General features: G+C 39.2%; 2 protein-coding genes and 1 long non-coding RNA gene across 3 annotated transcripts; 2 read left to right on the top strand and 1 right to left on the bottom strand.

The window, feature by feature from the left end:
* Positions 1-6671: 6671 nt before the first annotated feature.
* LOC104443084 lies at positions 6672-6927 on the top strand. Its single transcript, XR_005550531.1, has 2 exons — positions 6672-6784; positions 6890-6927. It is a non-coding gene; the product is annotated as an uncharacterized LOC104443084 (long non-coding RNA).
* Positions 6928-7238: 311 nt separating this feature from the next.
* LOC108959224 (metal tolerance protein A2-like) lies at positions 7239-8866 on the top strand. Its single transcript, XM_039310867.1, has 4 exons — positions 7239-7268; positions 7483-7656; positions 7830-7904; positions 8101-8866. The coding sequence occupies exons 1-4, from the start codon at positions 7239-7241 to the stop codon at positions 8569-8571; spliced, it is 750 nt and encodes a 249-aa protein (XP_039166801.1). The 3' UTR covers positions 8572-8866.
* A 6649-nt stretch (positions 8867-15515) lies between these two features.
* LOC104443083 (protein DMR6-LIKE OXYGENASE 2) lies at positions 15516-17657 on the bottom strand. Its single transcript, XM_010056441.3, has 4 exons — positions 17448-17657; positions 17053-17300; positions 16007-16328; positions 15516-15767 (listed from the first exon to the last, which is right to left on the bottom strand). Exons 1-4 carry the CDS (start codon positions 17655-17657, stop codon positions 15516-15518), a joined length of 1032 nt encoding a protein of 343 aa, XP_010054743.2.
* Positions 17658-22033: the final 4376 nt, after the last annotated feature.

Raw genomic sequence — 22033 nt, 5'->3', positions numbered from 1 at the left:
TTGAAAACCAAGACACTGTTCTGCTTCCAAGCAACTGGCAAGTTCCCGAAGTGATTTTTCTATCAACTCTGCAACCGGCCAGATCTGCATCTGAATATCCCATAAGATTAAAGTCTCCCTTCTTAGGATACCAAAGATCGATGCTTGAAGATGAAACAACGTATTTAATAATACGTTTCGCAGCACCGAGATGGGATTCTCTAGGATCGATTGAAACCTAGCACGTCTGCAAACACTCAACAAAATGTCGGGTCTAGAAGCAGTAAGATAAAGAAGTGAACCAATGATGCTCCTGTACAGCTTTTGATCAACTTTCTTCCCTTCTTCATCTTTGTCTATCTTCAAAGAACTTGACATCGGTATGTCGGTCTTTTTGCACTTTTCCAGTCAAACCTTTTGACAAGATCATTAGCATATTTTTCTTGATAAATAAAAGTTCATTCTTTCAATTGTTTTACTTGAAGACCAAGAAAGAATGTTAACTCTCCCATCATACTCATTTCAAACTCGTCCTGCATAGACTTAGAAAATTTCTTGCATAGACTTTCATTAGAGGATCCAAAAATAATATCATCCACATATATTTGAACAAGTAAAAAACTTTTGTTTTCCTTTTTGATAAATAAAGTAGTATCTACTTTACCTTTGACAAAACCATTTTGTATTAAGAACTTACTTAGCACATCGTACCAAGCTCGAGGTGCTTGCTTTAAACCATACAAGGCCTTTTTCAGGTCGAAGACGAGTTTGGCTTCTTTGGGTCTTCAAACCCCAGGTGATTGTTCCACATAAACTTCCTCATGGATAAATCCATTTAGGAAGGCACTTTTGACGTCCATTTGGAATAACCTGAAATTTTTATAACAAGCAAATGCAAGTAATAGTCGAATAGCTTCTAACCTTGCTACTGGTGCGTAAGTCTCATCATAGTCTATTCCTTCTTCTTGTGTATATCCCTTGGCCACGAGTCTTGCTTTGTTTCGTACGACTCTTCCTTTCTCATTCATTTTGTTCCTGAACACCCATTTAGCTCCAATAACAGTTTTACCTTTTGGTTTAGATGTCAATTCCTAGACATCATTAATGTTGAACTATCTGAGCTCTTCTTGCATAGCTTCAATCCAGCTTTCATCGATAAAGCTTCTTCTATGCTCTTTGGTTCAATTTCAGAAATGAGAGCCACAAAGCACTAGACTCTTCACGCTTTTTGGATCTGTGCGAATTCCTTCATTAATTTCGCCGATAATGAGATCTTTGGGATGACTAGACTTATGCTTCCGATTCTTGGTTGATTTGTCCAGTTGATGATCTCTTTCTTTATTTGAATCTTCACGAACAGCTTGATGCTGGTCTTCCAGAGTCTGAGATGTTTCTTGAGTTGTAAGCTTTGGAGGGTCTGGAGCAGGTTTAGACTCTTCATGATGAGTCTGACTGGATTCATCTTGCGTAGAGTCTTGAAATTTGACATTCATTGACTCCTCCACAGACTGGCTCTTTTTGTTATAGACTCTGTAGGCTTGGCTTGATGTAGAATATCCAAGGAAGATGCCTTCATCTGATCTTTCTTCAAACTTACCAACTCGATCTTTTGCATTTTTCAATATAAAGCATTTGCAACCGAATACATGAAAGTATGAAACAATAGGCTTCTTATCTTTGAATAACTCATAAGGGGTTTTCTCTAGAATAGGTCTTAAGAAGACTCTATTGATGATATAGCATGCTTTGAAACAGCTTCAGCCCAAAATCGTGAAGAAATCTTACTTTCAATTAAAAGAGTTCTAGCCATTTCTTGAAGAGATCTATTCTTTCTTTCAACAACTTCATTTTGCTGAGGAGTATATGGAGAGAAGAACACATGCTTAAAGCCGATTCATCACAAAATTTTGTAAAATCTTGATTTTCAAATTCACCTCCATGATCTGTTCTTATACTTGAGATAACATATCATTTTTCATTTTGAACCTTTTTAGCAATTTTTTCAAAATACGAGAAGGTTTCGGACTTACTTGCAAGGAAATATACCCAAGTGAAGCGGGAGTAATCGTCCACAATTACTAGGCAATATTTCTTACCTCCAATGCTCTGGGTTCTGTTTTCCCAGAATACATGGAGTGCATGGATCAGTCTTTTGGTATGGTAATTTGGGTAGACCTCGAACAAGCTGCTTTGATGAGATTTTGGCTAATTGCTTCATATTGATATGACCAAGCTTTCTGTGCCATAAGCTTGCTTCGTCTTGAATTGAGATTAGGCATTGTGATTCATTTGGTTTCACATCCAGAAGATAGATATTTCCATGTCTTCGACCCATGAAAGACTGAGTAGAGTCTTTGCGATTCGGAACATGTTCCTTCTTGAAAGAAGATCTTAAAACCAAGTATCACACAATTGGCTAATGCTGAGAAGATGTCCTTCTACTAGGGAAACATTACTTATTGTGAGATTTCCAATTTTTACAGTTCCAAATCCCACAATACTTCCTTTGCTTTTCACTCCAAATGAAACTTTTCCACCATTTACTTGAACAAGCTTTATGAAGCAATTTGAGTTTCTCGTCATGTGTCTTGAGCATCCACTGTCAAGATACCACTTTACCTTTTTCTTGATGGAGACCTACATTTAAAATAGAGTCTCAAGCTTTCTTTGGTACCCAAATTTTCTTGGGTCCTTTGGTGTTAGTATGATAAGCAAGATATTAGCCCATACTTTCTTAACGGGTTTCCAAACCGTAGGACACTCTTTTCAAAGTGATCCGAACTGTTGCACTTTGAACACCAAGGCATTTCGACCTACAAACTTTACAAAAACTTTCTTGAAATGATTTTTGTAAGCCTCTTTCGAGGATCTTTTCTTAATTCTTTCTTTTACTTTAGGAAAATTAATCAAGGGAATTGTTTCTGCTGTCATACTTAGACCGGACTTATTGAAGTAAGGTCTTTGAGCTGAAAGAATTTTTTCAAGTTTTTCGGACCCTATTGAAAATTTCTTTGAAATATTTGATAAGTCAGTTTTTAAAAGGGCATTTTCTTTCAAAAGATTATCTTCATTTTCTTTCAAAAGATTATCTTCATTTTCTTTAAGAGTGGAAACATTCAAGTCTAAACTTTTAACTCTTTCTTCTAAAACATTTTCCTTTTGTTTTAGAGCTGAGTTTTCCTTTTTAAGTTCGAAAATTCTTTTGAGAGAAGTCTTAAGACTAAAACACAGTTCATCAATGTATTTAGAAACTTTGACAGGAATTTTAAAATTACTTGCCTCAAATTCACTGGGTTCGAGTCGATCCGAATGCGAGTCCAGTCGATTGTGCCATCGGACATAGGTTGGCATATTCATTATCACTTTCTTCACACTCGTATCACTCCAGTGGTTTCGGCTTTGAGAGCTTTTCGAAACTTTTCAGCTTTTCCTCTCTTCTTCTTCGAAGAGGACAGTTGGGTCTGATGTGTCCCTTTTTCTTACATTAAAAGCAAACTACATCTTTGTTTGGTTCCTCATCATCAACAGACTTGGTCTCGCTGTCTTTGAAAACTTTGTTTCTTTGAGTTGAACCTTCTTCATTTTCTATTCAGTTTTCCGAATCTTCTTATCATGAGAGCAAGCTCCTCATCGTCCATATCATCTTCAGAATCTGTATCATCAGAATCATCATTTGATTTTAATGCAATGGATTTCTAACCTTTTGGATCTTCATCTTCATTAATTCGTTCCACTTCATAAGACTGAAGAGTTCCAATTAGCTCGTCGACAGATAGTGGCATAATTCTTTGCGTCTCTCTTATTGAAGTCTTTATGTGATTCCAATCATTGGAGAGTCCACGCAGTAGCTTGTTTACCTTCATGGGATCAGAAATTGTTTGTCCTTGATTCTCAAGACCATTGACAATATTTGTAAAACGGCTAAACATGTCGATTATAGATTCTCCTGGTTTCATTTTGAAGGCTTCATATTGACCGAGGAGAATGTTAATTCTGGTTTCCTTCACTCGTCTGTTCCTTCATAGGTGATATGTAATCTGTCCCAAACTTCTTTTGCTGTTACACAAGAAGATATTCTGTTATATTCAGTTGGTGACAAAGCACAATATAAAGAGTAAATTGCTTTTGCATCGAGTGCTTGTCTCTTGATTATCTCTTCCTGAGTCATTCCGCTGGTCTCAACAGTTTCTTTCCCTCTTTCAGAGACTGATGCAGCTCTAGGAGTAATTCCTTTTTCTACAACGTCCCATTCCAGAGGATCCTTTGATCATAGGAAAGCTTTCATCTTGTTCTTCCAGATGTTGTAATCCTTTCCATCAAAGTAGGGTGGTCTGGTATTGCTTTGCCCTTCCACCAGCCCTGGTGCTAGCATACTAGCCATGGATATTTTACTCTGAAGTAAAACACTTCAAATAAAGTGAGTACACTTGCTTTGATACCAATTGATATAGCTAGTATACGTACCTAGAGGGGGGGTGAATAGGTATATAAATGATTTTTCTCGATAATTGCACAATAACAGATAGTTGATAGATTTGAGACAAACAATAATCAAAGTAAGACTGAGAGAAGGGAAGATAAAATTGAACACGCGGTTTATAGTGGTTCGGCTTATTTCAAGCCTACGTCCACTCTTCTGCACTGACAGCCTATTGGCTGGATTCCACTATGAACAAAGAAATGTTACAGTGATGTTCTCTCTTGATTTCTCGGTGTAGATGATCTACCACACTCACTCAAGATATCAGTAAGAATAGACACTCTGTGTATACAATTTCGCTCAAAATGTATCGACTAATAATCAAGGTGCTTGGACTGAATTTCTCTATCTGTCATGCACTAAAGCAACTAGAATGTCTTCCTTTTATACTCCTTTATGCCATCATACCCGTTGGCACTTACCAAAGGAATTCCTCCAATCTACCCGTTGGACGGAATCAATCAAGAAGATCATTCGAGCTATTAAAGGAACCCGACGATAGCCCATCAATCATGTTCGCCCATACAATCAGGATCTTGGTTTCCAAGAATAGAACCTTCCAAGAATATTTCGTCGACCATCGGATCTTCAAACGATCTTGATTACGAATAAAAGAATTCGTTATTTTTATCCAGCCAAGAGATATTCTCCAGAGAATAGGACTAAATCCTCAACCAAATACTTCCATTTCGGATTGCCTTCGTCACTGGATTAGACTAAAACCGTCAATGAGAATAGTCTTGAGTCTTGAGTCTTGAGTGCTGAGTCTGGTGATCTGAAAGTCTTCGACTCTAAACGAAGGTCTGTATTTATCCGAGACTAGGATAGAAACGTTTTGTCGACTTCAAAATATTCTGGAAAGATTTCTCCAACAGAAGAACTCCCAAGAAATATGATTTTCAGACAAGAGTCCAGTCACCTCTGATATAATTTCCATTTGGACTCCTTTCACATCATCAATTCACCATTGATTGCCCAATCACTAGATTGGTCGACGTAAGTTATACTAATAGTGTTTAAGTGAGAAGGACGATCATCTTCAAGCCATTTGGTTGGCTATGAGTGCACGAGGTGCACACACGTTAATTAACTGTTTGGTTTAAAAGTTGGGCTATTTGTTAGTTAGTTGCTGAGGGACTATAGTTCAATTGGTTACTCTCTCATGGAAGCACAGGAATCGATCAAGATAGGGAATTCCTTTGTTCTTTGTGTGCTCTCTTCTCTTACTATAATAATTTGTTTCAACAGCTCTTCTCTTCAATTTCCAGTCCTCCCTTTTTGAGGCTGTACGAAGTTTTTTTGTCAGAAATTTATGGGTATTTTCCTTTCCTATAATGATTTGAAGATGCTTTTAATTTCAGGGAACATAAAGGTATTCTGTCGTTTGAGACCATTATTTGACGATGTAGGTCTCTTTGCTGTAGAATTCCCATGTGATCTTACTATCCATGTCGACACTGGTGATGAGACTAGTACCAATCCTAAGAAGGATTATGAATTCGATAGGGTGTATGGACCTCATGTTGGACAGGGTGAGCTAGAAAATGATTAATTTTGTTACATAACAGGCAGCATTTGAAACTTTTTTTGGTATATACTAGCTACATGGCTGGTTTGCGTGGAGGTTTGTTATCTTACAGTAGGACTGATGCATGTGCAGCTGATATATTTAATGATGTTCAACCGTTGGTTCAATTATCTTTGGATGGATTTAACGTGTCAATATTTGCTTATGGACAAAGTAACTTAGGAAAGACGCACACTATGGTCTCTCTCTCTCAAACATGCTCCCACTGAATATTATCTCCCTATGAGCTAAATATCCAAATATTTTGGTATGGCTTTTTGGATAAAGTATTTTGTTTTTCATTCTTATTGTATTCAATAGGGTACTGATCTGGAATGAGGATGTGTTTTGTGAATTATGCATGTATGGCTGCCATTACGGGCACGGTCCATTAATGCAGATACTTCTGTCAGATATTGGTCTTATGTCATGTCTGAATTTAAGGAGCTAAAAGTTCTTCTGCTTGCATTTCTTAGATCTGATTGTCATTGGTTTGATCTTTGGCAATCATAGTTATCTGAACGGGGGCCTTTGTAACATTATGATGAACCACGTTCACCCACCATGTCATTCCACAAAATTCTGATATAGAAGTTGACATGATAGTGTTTTTTTATGCTTTTCAGGAAGGATCTAGCCATGATTGTGGTCTGTATGCTCGTTGTTTTGAGGAGTTCTTCGATTTAGTGAATTCAGCTGCAACTGCTACATCTAGATATGACTTTTCTGTCACAGTTTTTGAACTCCACAATGAACAGGTTTCTTTTCTTTTTTACTCACCATAAATAGCTTCAAGTTAGGTGTTCTGAATGTGTACGTTTTGTTCTTGATGTAATCGTGCTTCCACATGCTTATTTATGTAGGTACGAGATTTGGTGCATGAATCAGGAAGGAATTCATCGAAAATCTGCATGGGATCTTTGGATTTTTTTGTCGAATTTACACAGGAAAAGGTCGACGATCCATTGGATTTTTTGAAGGTTCTGAAAGACGCATTTCAAAGTCGAGGAAATGATGTTTTGAAATTCAATGTTTCTCACTTGTATGGTTTGAATTCCACGCACCCTCTCTTGTTGCTTTTCTGGGTTTTGTGCTTTCTTGATATATTATGATGACAGTGTTAGCTAGAAACTTCATTTTGCTGAAGGGCGAATAAGTGTGCATTTTTTTCTTTTTGAAAGAATTAAAAAATAATTCGTGAGGATACAAAGAATGAAAAATAAATTTGAGCAATTAGTACAGGTATACCGTAATGTCTACTGTTATCAATTACCTTTTCAATGGATCAGAAAATAATTTCTGACCAAAAAAACAATTAGTACAGATATACCGTAATGTCTTCTGTTAAAGCACTTTAATACAGAATTTCTGGCCCCTGTGAATATTTCTATTGTTTGTCATCAAAAAGAGGAAAAAGCACTGAATTTTTGCAGGTGCGTGTCTTTATCTTATTTAGGCCAATGATGCGAGGAAGGATTTGTATGATAAAGAGAAAGAATTACAAGATGTTAAACAAGAGGTTTTGGGGCTAAAACAAGCGTTGAAAGATGCAAATGATCAATGTGTCCTCCTTTTCAATGAAGTTCAGAAGGCATGGAAGGTCTCCTATACTCTGCAGTCAGATTTGAAGGTGTGCAACTTCATAGTGGCATTTCTCCAAGTTTTGTGTGGAACTTGTATGATGATCAATTACTCCGGTTGATGGTTATGTCATTTGCACTTCTGATTAATGCTGGCTTCTCTGAGGAAAAATGTGTCCCAGATTTATTTGAGCAACCTCTTTGAACAAATGTCTTTCTTCAGGGAAATGCCATGGTCACGAACATGGTCATGGTCACGGTCAAGGCCATGATCATGATCACTGGCATAGTGGAGATGGTCATGACCATGGAAGCCATGACCATAATGACGAGGATCATGCTGGACCTAACCCAAAACCCCAAGTCACAGCTGATGCACATCACCACCATCATTATAAAGAATTTCTGGAACATCATCATGAGCATGATCATCATCATGGCCATGAAACAGATCTTACAGAGCCATTGGTCAAGGCTTGCTGTGATATCAATAGCGAAAAGAGAGTGGGCCGAAACAGAAGAAGCAATGGAATATTAATGTACAGGGTGCTTATCTTCATGTGCTAGGAGATTCGATTCAGAGTGTTGGCGTGATGATTGGTGGAGCGATCATATGGTATAAGCCCGAGTGGAAGATCATCGATTTGATATGTACCCTTATATTCTCAGTGATTGTGCTGGGCACTACAATAAGAATGCTTCGGAATATTTTGGAGGTTCTCATGGAGAGCACACCGAGGGAGATTGATGCCACAAGGCTGGCACAGGGTCTGTGCGAGATAGATGATGTGACTGCAGTGCATGAGTTGCACATCTGGGCAATAACAGTCGGGAAAGTCTTGCTGGCTTGCCACGTTAAAATAAAGCATGAAGCCAATGCGGACAGGGTGCTGAACAAGGTTGTTGACTTCATCAGAAGAGAATATAACATCAGCCATGTCACTATTCAGATAGAGCGTGAGTAGATGTTGAGCTAGTGAGATGACCCATCTGTAGTTAGGCATCGATGCACTGAATATATGTGGAGATGTTTGAAGGATCTGGTGATTCAACTTTTCTCGATCACAAAGATGATGAGCACCTACACTATGTTTCCTTGAGAAGCCAGCTGGATCAACACTGAGGTTAAATTTCATCTCTTAATTGTCCAGTGGACATGAAACCTTTCACCATGTATAAAATGCAGTGTGCACGGCCCTTGTTCGCAACTTTTGGACATGCTACCCATGCTTTTATATTGCCTGTGTTAATTGATCTCGAGTAGATGTTTAGCATATGCTGAATCAGGGCTGGGATGCGAATTGCGATTGCAGCCTGGACTCTTTTTCTCTCGCTAGGTAGAAAATATTTAACAACGGAGTGAGCATCCTAAATGGAATGGATCGTATTAGTCATTTTTCCTTTTGGGGTGCATATTCGATATTAGAGTCAAATGATTCTGGATTGCCACAAAATTTCTGCACACTAGCTCATACATTTCCATGCCTCATTTCGTTAGTATTCCTTCGGTTCCTCATTTCGCATTCATTCCTCCGGTAATTCCCTTTCCACCACATTCGCTTGCGCTAAGTATGCAGGAGCAATGGCAAAGGATCCATCCTGCGAAGGTGGCAAATGTCTCTCTCATGAGTTAAGACGGCAGTGTGAAACTTATTCTGTGATTCCTGAATGCCAATGCACCCCTTTGTGAGAGACTAGAGTAGCAAGAAAGTGGTAATAGCCTTACTGTATACTTGGGAGATGCAGAGAGTTGTAATAGCCTTTACTTATGAAAATTTTCATCGCGGAAATACTGAAATTCCACTAACATTGCATCCTCGTCATCTTTTGCCCTACCGCGTTGCTCATGCTGAGAGGCGGTGTGAAAACTTTTAATGTAAGTCGATCATCGACACCGGTCACTCCTCACCAGACCGACGGGTCCAATTCTCTCTTGTCCGAGACTCGGAGCTGGCCAGCTTGACATGGAAAGTCTATTTTTTGGGGCAGAAATCCAGAAGATACTCCCGAGCGTTCGTCACAATTTGTCACATGAACAACTCGATGGTCATCCTCTTCGCCTTCAGGTCTTTTGTTTGCGTTGCCCAGTGAGCTCGAGTACCTCGGTTGTCTGGTACTCCAGAATTGTTGCCACGAAGGCAACCGTGGGGCTAGCAGCTTTCATTTCACATCTCATGGGTTGCCCCGACACTGCTGTTAGCGGGGATCCAATTAAGCATTAGGACTAGGGTCATTTAATTGGGATGGAGATTGGGCCTCAGCAATTAAGTGTCGATAATCAGCCCCTTTACTGTTAGGGACAGAGCATCAGAAACTCGAATCTCACTATACTCTAGGGTGCTGTATGATAACCATCCCAACAGTAACTGATTTTGATTTTTTGTTCTCAGGAGCAGCTTCGAAACAAAATCGCGTTTGGTAAAATTTTTGTTCCCGGGAACAGATTTGAAGTAGAATCAAGAATAAAAAAAATAAAAATTGATTATTGTTTCGGGAATAAATCTAAGAATTAAGTCTTGTTTCATTTTCTCTTCTTCTTCTTCTTCTTCTTCTTCTTCTCTTTTCTTCTTCTTCATCTACCGCCATCTTACGATCGCCTTCCGCCGTCTGCCGTCTGTAGTTCGTCGCCGTCATCGCTGTCAACTAGTTGTTGGCAATCGGTCCAGCGAGCTTGCTGGAGGCAAGCCTAGCCACTGGCAAGGCTAGGCAAGCCTCGCAACGCCTAGTCTTGTCGGGGCTGGGCAAGCCTCACGACGCCTTGGCCTCGGCGGTGGCCGACGGGCCAGGTGAGCCTCGCTGGTGGCTAGGCGGGCCTCGCCCGGCCCGCGAGGCTCGGGCGGGTCTCGTAGAGAGCCGGCGATACTTCGGTGAGGTCGTTGGCCACAAGAAGAAGAAGAAGAAGAATAAGAGAAAAAAAGGAAAAAAAGAAAAGAAAAAAAGTAAAAAAATGTTTAAAAATTAAAATAAATTGATTTGGAACAATCAATGAGTACAAGACTAAACACAATTTTATGCTAGAATAAAAAAATTTTGAACAGTCACCAAACGATTTAAAATATTTAGAAATTGTTACCGAGAATAGAATAAAAAATAATCATTTTTTTTATCATAATCTATTATCGAAACAAAATTGTTACCAAACTCACCCTAGGAGACCCGAACCTATTTCTTCATCCTGTAATGTCCCAACTTATTAAATTTAGCAGAAGTATGTGGGTAGGGTGTCAATGGGTCGGGTCGGGTCGGGTAGGGTTGGGTTGCTTTTTTTTTTTTTTTTTTTTTTTTGGGGGGGTTCGTTAAATCCTTTTAAAAGCTTGAGAATTTGAGGCTGCAGTTCTTCGTCACGAAGCTTCTCAATCTTAATTAATCGATTTAAAGCAACTTTCTTCTAGGTGCTTGGAACCAATGCTTCTGTCAAGGACTCGCTGCAACCCGCATAGACACATTGAAGCCTTTAGCTTCGATGATACAGAGATGGAGAAGACATCAAATGCAGCAACTCTTTTACCTCGTATTTTTTTACATTAGAAAACCTGTCTTTGTGAAAAATGTAGCACAACCATCTATTGTATTGATATTCCCACCATAAACCTGCAGACAATGGACATATAAATAAATAAAATGACGTGAAACCTAAGACAACATAAAAGGAGAAGTCCATGAATAAACTCGATCGTTTTTTTCTTGTATAAAGCTTCATAACCATGTTTGTCTAATTCAAGAGCGAAAAACTCCTTGAAATGATCACTTTGAACCTGGAAAAGAAAACATATCTGTTTTCAATGTACCAAACATGCCAAAAAGGGAGGACAAAACTAATAGTCGATCTCCACCGACGCATGAGGAGGAGGCCTAGTTAACATTCTGTTCTTCCAAACAAAGTAAATCTGATCAACATACATCCTCTTACTATAAATTCATTTCCCATTACTCTATCTACAAAGTAAAGAATCTGCCACAATGGCTAATATATTTAAACAAAAACAGTAATTTAGCAACTTCATCTAGAAAAAAACTAGATTCTCTACAAAGACCTTTTTTGCTTCAATTACATAAACAACAAAATTAAGATGTCCGCGACTTGGAACTTCCATTGAGAATAGGAATGCTTATCTCAATGTATACCAGATAATTATGATGGAACTCCAGCTACCAGTCTAACAAGACATCAATAAGTAACACGAAAGAAAGCACTCGTGTACCAATAAATTGGTTGATGGTTTTGTGAGAGTCTATGATAAGTTCTTTGTCTGCTCTTCTTCTTTTCTATTGTTTGTTGTTTTGTTTAAAGTACAATTCAGCTATGCTTTGTTCTGTCAGGATTGGGTGGTGTTTCGCCAAGGAGTAGAATGTGGCTTTCAAGGGAGAGTCAATAAACAGGGAGGTATGTCATATAAAGAAAATATAGTCCTCTGTTTCTACTTCCCTTTGCATTGTAAAAATGAACTTTCTTTTGTGATTGTAGATCCCAGTCTGTTTGCGATAAAAAAATATGCGCTATCTGCTTCCATTATGGATATCACTCATGTCATGTGGGATATGAACCTAAATTAATTTGTCAAGTTGTTGTGTCTTATTTGTTGTTACATGTGAAATTGCTTCTTTTCAGAGACACGAAAATCAGAAGTGGGGTACTTAAACTTATGCGCAAGATCTAACTTCAATTCACAGCCTTCCGCTCTCCAAGAAAAGGAATCACATTTCCATGATAAACAAGTATACTCCGACAACTCACATCACCTAATTAGCACAAAAAGACGGCACATTTTGCAGCACTTTTTCTCTCGCGAGCATCTTCGCAGTTTTTTCATTCTAGCCTAATCCTGGAAAGAGAGAAAAGATGCTCTCTCGAAGTCAAGCTGCCGAATCTCTTCTTTTCTTGGCAAACACCAATTACACAAATCCGACGGCAACTCTCCGATTCTTGTTCAGCTTCCTAAATCCAACTCCACCCGACGACTCACCCCATTTCCCGAAATCATCCAAAGCTAAAGAAGACGACGCAGAGAAACCCATCAATCATTTTAGCTATAAATTTCGGCGGAACAAGAACGCCGCACTCGCTCGACATGAAAACCAAACAACTCGCAGGAAACAAAACGAAACGAAAACCCGAAATCAAGAAGCAGCGGATCAAACCTATGTAGAGCGTAATCGAGGACTACGGGGAGAAGCGAACCTTGAAATTCCACTCGGAAGCTGTATCGGAGCTCGGGGTCGAGAGCCGATTCGTCCTCCTCCTTAGCGTCGTCGGCAACGATCGACGATTCGGCGGCGGCTAGGGTTCCGGCGTTGAGACGAGGGGTGGCGACGGAGACGGCGAGGCGGAGGCGCGTCGACGGGCGTCGACGATCGATTGATTCGGCTGTGGCTAGGGTTCCAGCGGTCGTGAGCGTAGGCACAGTCGTGTCGTCGGAGAAGAAGGTGGAGCCGAGAAAGATGAGAACGTGTTTGTGTTTACTGTTTATGTTTGGATTTGGAGTTATCGTGTTTCGGGTCGAACAATGTTCCGACCCTAACCGACCCTAAACATATCTTCATTGCTTGTTTTATGTCTGTGTCTCAAACAGTATCAAGACCCGAAACAAGTATATTACTTGTTTCGTGTTCGGGTCGGGTCGGGTCGGGTCGGGTCGGGCTTTTTGACACCCCTAGTGGGTAGGGGAGGGGAAATGGGGGAGGGCACTTTGTAGCTGAAAAGTATAGTTATCCACCATGAAAAATTCAAACATAAATGTATTCCCATAGTTTTACACTTTGAAGAAAGATTAAAACAAAACGTGTCTAAATCGCTTAATCGCAATGTATATAAAAGCGCACGCCTACGTCAGCACGCATTTGGAAATGATGATCAAAACGGGCCGAAAGAGCGGATGAAGAACGAGGGCACTTGATGGGCAAGATATGAGCCGTATATCGACTAGAAAGCGATCGGAGCTCCGTAAAGATTGGAGCGTGGAGAGAAATGGCCCCTTTCTCGGCTGTATCTTTGGCTGATTCGATTATGATGCTGTCGACATTGCAGCTCAGCGGGGACAAAAGTGCTAGGAACCCATGTGCCTTGCCTTTCTGACCGCGGGAAGATAATGTGGCCAATTATTTGAAAGCACCGATTGTATGAAAAGCTACTCTCGATTAAGACCACACGCACATGTTAAAGGGTTGACCTCAACCGGTTCACGGACTTTCAGAGAGTTACGTGATCTTTTAAATAGTTGAGTCTCTACATTTATGTCCTTAAATTATTATAAAAATTCTATATCTTTCTAACTTTTTGATATGTACAAACAAAATACTTATGAGTCATGTATGTATGACAAGCAGAAAAAAGAAAAAGAAAAAGTCAAATTAGACTTTTCTTTTCTTGAAAATTGGGTGGTTAGCTCACTGGCGACCTCCTTTGGGCTATCATAAGGGTCCTGTACCTTGCACGGATTCTTCAGTTTCAGACCACTCGATAAGCTCACTACATCCCACCAAAATTCTATCTGTTGAGTTGTATATCTATACAAAATATGCTATAACTAGGTAGTATAATACAAGTTATTCAGAAATTCGCTTACGGCAAGAATTGAACTCGCGATCTTGTGAAATACAAGGTATCTCATTAATACTAGGCTTGCCACTTTGGTGATCAAAGTACATTTATCTTGAAATACTTACCTGCCCTTTTTTTTTAACTCCCTTCATTTGTCGGTTTTCTTGAAGATTGACTTACACATACATGTAAACTAATGACTGGACGCTAAAGCTAAAATTGGACCAATAGATGCAGTTAAATGACAGCAAAATTGGTAGGTTTCTCGAGGTCAAGATCAGTCGAAAGAGAAGATCAATTTGTTATTTTGGTTGGCCGAAGCAAAGAGTGCTGGTATGAGTATGGAATTTTAGGAGTACTGAGAAATCTGAGATAGGACAGCAATGACATTAATCGAGACCAATGGCATCTCATTAACCAATCATCGTTACATATGTAGAGATGAAAATTTTCATTGAAGATATAAAATGTCTCCTCGCCATTTGATTTAATCAGTCAATATTCAATTACTTAATAATGGAAATCCATTTGTAAAAGAAAATAATATGAAAATACTTTCTGGACTGATGTTTCTCCATATATTTTGATATCATTGATAAAATCAAGTAATAGAGGTTGCATGTCTATTAAATCGAGTTATTAAAGTAGGAAAAGAATTGAAAGTTTCCAATTGCGTTGTGAATCAGAGGTTGTACATTTATGTCATTTGATATCAATAAGAATTTTTTTCTTTTGGGTTGATAAGAAATCTCCATTCATTATCAAAATGATACATGAAGGGGAACCTTAAAAGTCAAAGTAACATAGCAAGTTCATAGACTCTAAAACAAACAAAAAACCATAAATCAAGGTGTTTCATTAGAGCATGATTGTCAAAGATAATTACAGATTTGTCTTTTAATAATAGATTTGAGATTGCATCTAAACAAAATGATTGGCGGCCAAACACCGAATCTCACAGTACCATCAGTGATAAGCACATGCTTGGATCTTCATCTATAATTACGACTTTGCCTTTCGATAGTGTGTGCTTAGGTTTGGTGTTCTTAACACCATCACCATATGGGGACATCATAGACATGCTTAAAAAACTCAGATTTGACACTCGTGAGAGCGGGCTCTTAAGCCAATGCGAAGTGCCAAAACTCTAAACGAAAATGGGTTGATGAGCATATATTTGACATTAAGGCTGCTGTAAACACCAATAAAACAGGAGGTGGAGTATTTACTCATCAAAACTCCAAAATTTAAAATTAGATTGGAGAGAAAAGCTCCAAATTTAAGATTGACACGGTAATTTATTTATATGGAACAACCTGATTTTTCTCCACACCAACGCTAAAACTCTAAGATCGAAGTTTAGAATAAATTCTAAGCCGAGGGTATCTTGAACATGTCCAAGCAACATTCGGTCATAAGTCCTTTGTTCCAGAACGTGTGGTAATATTCTTTATAAGTGAAGCTCCTGTAAACCGCAGGATGTTCGTGGTCAATCAAGCCCTGAGCAGGTCCAATTAGGGCTTCTGGTGATGGGCAATAAAAGGTTGGAATGGAGATTCTCTCCCTGTCAGAGTTCACCACTGCTCTATGAAGTATGCTCTTGTACTTGTCATTGCTAATGACCTGAATCAGTAAAAAAACATGTCCAGTTCCAAGACTTGTTGGGAAAACAAATGATGAACTTGTGCAAAAAGATGGAATCAATCTTCATCAGCCAGAACAATCATGCAAGTTTTGTTTCTTTCACTAAGCTAAAAAAAAAGGCGCTCCTTCCTGTTTTTATGATATGTTGTACCAAATTCTCCTTATTAGCTTTAGCGTCTCATCCTCGGACATGTTTCAAAAGAATGTAGCCAAAGTACCTGCATTTGATCTCCCATGTTGACAATGAAGGTGTTGGGGATGGGATTGACAGCAATCCATTTTCCATTTCTAAGGACTTGTAAACCAGGCACGTCGTCCTGAAGAAGGATGGTGATCAAATTCGGATCGGTGTGGCAGAGCAACCCGTAAGTGAGCTCGGGCTGTGGGCATGGTGGATAGTAGTTCATAGCCATCCGCTGACCATGCTTGCCCAAGTTCTCGCTTATGTATTCCCTTTCAAGCCCCAGGCTTTCTGATATGGCTTCCAACAGTTTGAGCGCCAGTTCTCTTACTCTTGTGCAATACTCTCCCACCTCCTTCCTGCTAGTCAAGAAGATTGAACCGGCAATGCAGTTAAAGTGTGCCAACAAGCCAAGACACTTGAAGTTTGGCGAAAAAATCGAGAACTTTTAGGCATGCTCTTTCTAACTTCCGCAACGGGGGTAGTCATAATAAATCACTGGAAAGTACTACTTTCTTTTTCTTGACTGGCTGACATTCCACGTGGATCAGTATTGTCTATTGGTGAAAAATAGGCTCTTCCCCTTATTTTCTTGGGTCCTACATTTCTTCGGTTGAGAGATTCTTCTCTTTCAATCTTTTTGTTTAGCTAATATCAGACTTTAGAAATTACAGTGGTCAAGCTTTTAATTTTCCAAACTTAACTGGTGAAAGCTTGTGAAATCCTTATGATCAACGGGAATCTTCAACATTCGATGTTACAAAAATCATGCGTGTCTACATATTTCCCGTCTTTCTATTTAGAAAAAAGCTCCACCTGATATGATAAAAATCTTGGGCTTGTAAAATAGCCAGAAATCTTGTGGATCAAATAAGATCGAGCCATGATTTGAATGAATGATCCAAAAAAAAATTGCTTACATGTGATGATAGTGATAATTGAACTCATTGTGGATCTTTTAAGGATACACAAGTTCGTTCCGTAGCCAGTGATGCATTCCAATCGAAAAGATATATTAAATAATTAATGTTGAATATTTGAGTCAAAATAAATAAATAACATGAGGGTAGCTTTGTTTCTTACCTGAACGATGGAGGATTCGTCGGCCACTCATGCATGTATTCTTCAAGAGGGTAGCAAAGGAGTCTCAAGAATTCTCTCCAGTAAGACACCTTCTCGGTCTTGATATTAAAGCTAGTCCAGAGCCTGGTCGATTCCGACCGGTCATCGGAGTAATTCTTCAGCCTCTCGCTCTCTGGCAACCGGAAAAATTCCCCCGCTATGTTCATGATGGCCTGCACCATCTCTTCCTGTATCCCATGGTTCTTGATCTGCCAAAGAAAATGTTGAGCAGAACCACATGAGACAAAGCAAAAACTCATTATGGGATGATCGCATCCATCAAGTTTTAATTGATACCCTTTTGCTTAATTAGCATTTTTTTAGCTAGCCCGCACTGTAATATTCTTATGCCGTACCTGAAAGAAACCATCTTGTTGACATGCTTTACCAATCTGTCTGATAATATCATCACGGTTGGGACCAAAGAGGCCTTGGAGATCAATTAGTGGGATGGTGGAGGCATCTGAGGCCTCGACCTCAGTGAGGTTAGGGCGGTCAGCCTGGGGCCAGATGTAATTGTTGGGCACGCGGTCGATGAGCAAGAGCTTAGTGGCGGGCGTAGCCATCCTGCTCAGCACTGCAAATGATATATCTTTTTGCTGGACACAGAACTTGAGGGAGTCTGCATTTATAGAGAAAACATGACCCATTCTGGCAGATCCGTGTACTCCCCATCCAAACGACTAGAAGGTTGATAGTGCAGGAGATAAGCCTACGTAGGTGAAGATGTCACCAGCCCTATGTCAGCCAATGTGAAGATGAGCTCTCGATGCAGTTAGGCGTCGTTTGAAAGGGAGACGAGAACTATTCGTCCGTTCTCATTCTCACCATTAATCATTGACTTAAAAAAGGACGATGACGTGATCATGCTTACGTGGGGGTCGCCGACGTCAGCTTGTAAATTGCCCAGGTAAGAGCTGTACTTAACCACGCCAACGAGAACTTTGCCCGTCATTAGCTTCTTTCGTACGCATTGAGATGGCGAGATTGGGCGACGATGATGGCCACGACAGATCTTCTCCATATCGAGTTTCGAGGACAAAAATATTAAAAGCGACAGGAGTGACAAAGGACAATTCGTTTCGCCTTTTGATGCTTAGCCGCGATAAAAATTGATCCAATGTCGACGAATGAGATCAAAACTTAAATATCTCGAGGTGGGCAGTAATTTCATCGTCAGCCGCTGTCTATAAATCTGTAGATTACATTTTAAATGGGAGCCCAAGAAAGTAATATTATGAGAAACTCTAATGTTTTGGTTCATTTGTAGTTTGAATATTCCTCATCATTCGCCCAAGGCCGCTAGTTTCTTCTGCAGCTTGTAACTTCTTTTCCCGCCCTTTATAATAGCCTACATTTCTCGACCATTATTATTATTTGGGGCTTTTTAGATTTTCGGCTCCATATAATGGTGATCGCGCTGGCTTCATCATTGAATGGGTCGTTATGATTGTAGTCGAAATTTTGGCTCCATGACACATTTATCTTTTTATTGATTTATCCATCTTCACTTCAACTTTAATTTTTCTATCAATTGAACCGAGCGTCGTTTATCAACATTTCGTGACTCAACACTAAATAATTTTCTGTAGCTTGATAGCAACTTCTCATCACCTTTGTCGATTATTTGTAGTTACCAACCAAAAAGATTTAACAAAATTTATGTCAATCGTGCCTTGTTCAATCTATTCCAATCTGAGTTGACGGTTAGGAACTTGAAATTTTTTAACGTCAACAAGTTCAAATTGCGAATCTATGTGTCCATACTTATTTTTTATTGGAAATCAAGTGGTTTTCATCAATTTCAATATGAAGAGTACAACCTATTTTATTCTCATAGGATGTGCACAATCTCAAATTTATCCTTCTTTTTTACAAAATAAAATTGGTCGTTATCTTTAATGGGAGGGAAAAATGGTAAATTCACATAAAATTCGTTTTTTCCTTCATTTCCCACGTCTTTCCAACAACACATTTCAGATCTCAATCATTTGTTTACACTTCGCTTTCCTCCCATTCCAAACAACAATAAACAAACTGTTTTATTTATTTTTATTTTTTTATCTTTCTATCTCAATTTTCTTTATCTTTATTTCTTTACTACCTTTTTCTTCCCTCACTTAAAATCCTTTCAAACGATGGGTTAATCGAGGAATGTCACTATGTCCTTATCAGCAGTAAAGGCCTTCGGCTGGCCCTTTGCTCGCAGACCCAACATAAGGTAGCAGATTGGGTGGTCAAAATCCAAATCTAAAACACCCTCCCTTCTAATTGGGTATCTATTAAATCTTTGATTAAGAATGAAACTCTTTTTTCGACCAAAATAATAATAATAATAATAATAACCGGTAAAGAAATAGACACATATTCTCAGTTTCATCTTAGACCCGGTACTAGATTCGGAATCATATGAAAGTTTTAAATAAACGCTAAGCCGAGGGTGTCTTGAACATGTCGAGCAACACTCGAGCTAAGCCTCCATCCCATAATCTGTGATAGTAATCTTCGTATGTAAAGGTCTTGTAGATAGCAGGACGTTCATAATCAATCAAGTCCCGAGCATGTCTAATAAGTGCATTTGGAGATGGGCAATGAAATTTCGGGATGGATATTTTTGCCGATCACAGCTATTGACACTCAAATTTTGGCAACCTAGTCATTTATTTATCGCATTAAAAATTATGGATTAATTTTTAACCCCTAAACAAAAATAACATATAGTTTTAGAAGCATTCATTATTTAGTTTATATTATTTGTTTTATTGCATTTGCATTGGATTGACTGACGATAAATGAGCGTTAATTTTATGATTTGAAGATAGATATATTTTGGAAAGGATTTGTTCTATTCTTACAATATTGGATGATATGCCGGGAGATATTACTTGGCAAAAATAAAGGTTTCGGATGAAATATTGAAAAGAGATAAAAGAGGATATTGCACGTAAGTGCATGTGTATCGACGATATATTCAGGAGGTTATGAGCGAGCAAAAATTGATTTTCATGCATATTGAGAAAAGGAAATTTGAAGCTGATATGGGCAGCTGGGAAAAGTTGAAAATGAAATGAAACATTCAAATAAAATCCTTTCTTGGCCTATAAAAAGAGGGCTCGATTACGGACGGAAAGGGGGTCACAATTCGTGAAAAAGAGTCTCTCCTCGTCCATCTCCCTCATCCATAGAAGTCAACAAAAGGTAGCCACCTTTTCTTCTTCTCTACAAAGTGCAGAGAAAAGGAGGAGTCAGCAAAGTACAGAGAGAGAAGGAGAGAGTGGACGCGAGACGTAGAGAAAAAGAAGAAAAAAAAAGAGAGAGAGAGAGAGGAGAGGTCGTCTTCTTCAGGTTCCCCGGCTCCTGGCAGCTGCTGATTCGCCGCCGCCTCCCTCCTACCGGCGAGCTCCGTCGCTGAAGCCGCAGCAGTCCGCCCGCTCGTCGCCGGAGCTCCTAAAGCCGTCGCTACTGCTGCCCTCCGCCCGGCGCCCGCAACCTACAGCACTCGTCGCCGCGCCCTGCCGGTCGCTGCACCCGTCGCCGCTCCTCCGCCTGTCCGCGCTCCACCCGTCGCCGCGTCGACGTTCGCCCGTCCCCCGTCGCCGCGCTGAAGCTCGCCCGTCACCGCGCCTATCGCCGCGCCTCCTCCCGTCGCGCTGTTGGCTGATCCTCGCTGAACGCCGCCCGTCGCCGCGCTCCCGAGCACCCCCCAGCTGCAAGCCCCGCTGTCCTGAGCCCGTTGGCCCGACACCGGCCTGCTCGCTAGCCTACCAGCCCTTCCTCTTGAGTTGCTGCGCCTGAGCTGCCATCACAAAGCCGCGACGAGCTTGACCGGGAGCTGCTGTTGCATTCCTACCACCCGCTATCACTAAGCCGACCCCGACGCAAATCGTCATTTGCGAATCCCAGCACCGGTCCTTTTAGAGAATTAAAATGCAGTCAAGGTAATTTTTCTTAAATCAAGTTTCGGTATTATGGCTTAAATTGGAACACTCGATGCTAATGTTGATTATATGAATGTTTTAGGCATTATTTGTAGGGTATTGTCATCTAGAAATCACTACAATTACTAATTCGATCCGTAAAATGTCGGATATTTTTTTTAATTATATTGATTTTTTGGCACTTTGATAGTATTTTAACTTTTAATTCATTATAATTATTAATTTGATCCGTAAGATTTCAAATTGAATTTTTAATTATTTTGAACTTTTTTACATGTTGTGATGTTTGGGATTAGAATAATTGTTAATTTAATCTGTGAATTTTTTCAATTATGCTAACCCTTCATTTGATGAATATCCTGAGTAGCTTGGATATAATGCCTATATGATGATTGCTTGTTTTGGAAAATACTAAAAAAATCAAATCTTGCATCGGAATATTATGCCTTCATAAATTAGGATTTCATTTTTTTAATTGCACGCTTAGATAATTTTGTAATAGATTAGGATAGAATCTAAAAACTTTTTTTTTTTATATTATATATAGATAGGGTCTAATATAGTTTTCCAAGATAGGACATGGTTAAGTCAAATTAGTCCCTAAAATAGACTAGAAAATTATTCATTTTAGATAGTTTAATTAGGTTTTTTTATTACGAATTTTAATAAAAAATACAAAAATATTAGGTGCATGTCAAATAGTCTGCATATTAAGTTCATTTGATTAGAAATTGCTTGTCAATAGAGTTAGGTCATATAGTTAAAGCGCACGTCATATAGTAAAGTTCTAATTTCAAGATAAGAAAATACAAAAAAAAAAAAAAAAATTGCTTGCTTTGTGTGTATAATTCTTTTAATGCAATTTATTTGATTCATTGAATGTTTAATAATGGTTGTGCATTCGCGTAATCACCCCATTGCATCACAATGATTTAGGTTAAAACCAATCCAGTTGCCCGCAAAGATAATTGTTGAAAATAAAAAGAATGGTACCAAAAGAGTAT

Source organism: Eucalyptus grandis, chromosome 4, assembly GCF_016545825.1.
Source record: "Eucalyptus grandis isolate ANBG69807.140 chromosome 4, ASM1654582v1, whole genome shotgun sequence".
Lineage (NCBI taxonomy): Eukaryota > Viridiplantae > Streptophyta > Magnoliopsida > Myrtales > Myrtaceae > Eucalyptus > Eucalyptus grandis.
The sequence above is the reverse complement of the archived record's forward strand: the minus strand, read 5'-3'. Positions and strand labels throughout refer to the sequence as shown.

Excerpts from the sequence above, each read along its gene's own strand:
- LOC104443083 (XM_010056441.3), bottom strand. The coding sequence starts at position 17,657 with ATGGCTACGCCCGCCACTAAGCTCTTGCTCATCGACCGCGTGCCCAAC. Across the intron at positions 17,301-17,447 it reads AACAAGATGGTTTCTTTCAG|ATCAAGAACCATGGGATACA; the intron begins GTACGGCATAAG and ends TTTCTTTGGCAG. Across the intron at positions 15,768-16,006 it reads ACATGGGAGATCAAATGCAG|GTCATTAGCAATGACAAGTA; the intron begins GTACTTTGGCTA and ends TTACTGATTCAG.
- LOC108959224 (XM_039310867.1), top strand. The coding sequence starts at position 7,239 with ATGAAAAATAAATTTGAGCAATTAGTACAG. Across the intron at positions 7,657-7,829 it reads CTCTGCAGTCAGATTTGAAG|GGAAATGCCATGGTCACGAA; the intron begins GTGTGCAACTTC and ends GTCTTTCTTCAG. Across the intron at positions 7,905-8,100 it reads TCACTGGCATAGTGGAGATG|CGAAAAGAGAGTGGGCCGAA; the intron begins GTCATGACCATG and ends TGATATCAATAG.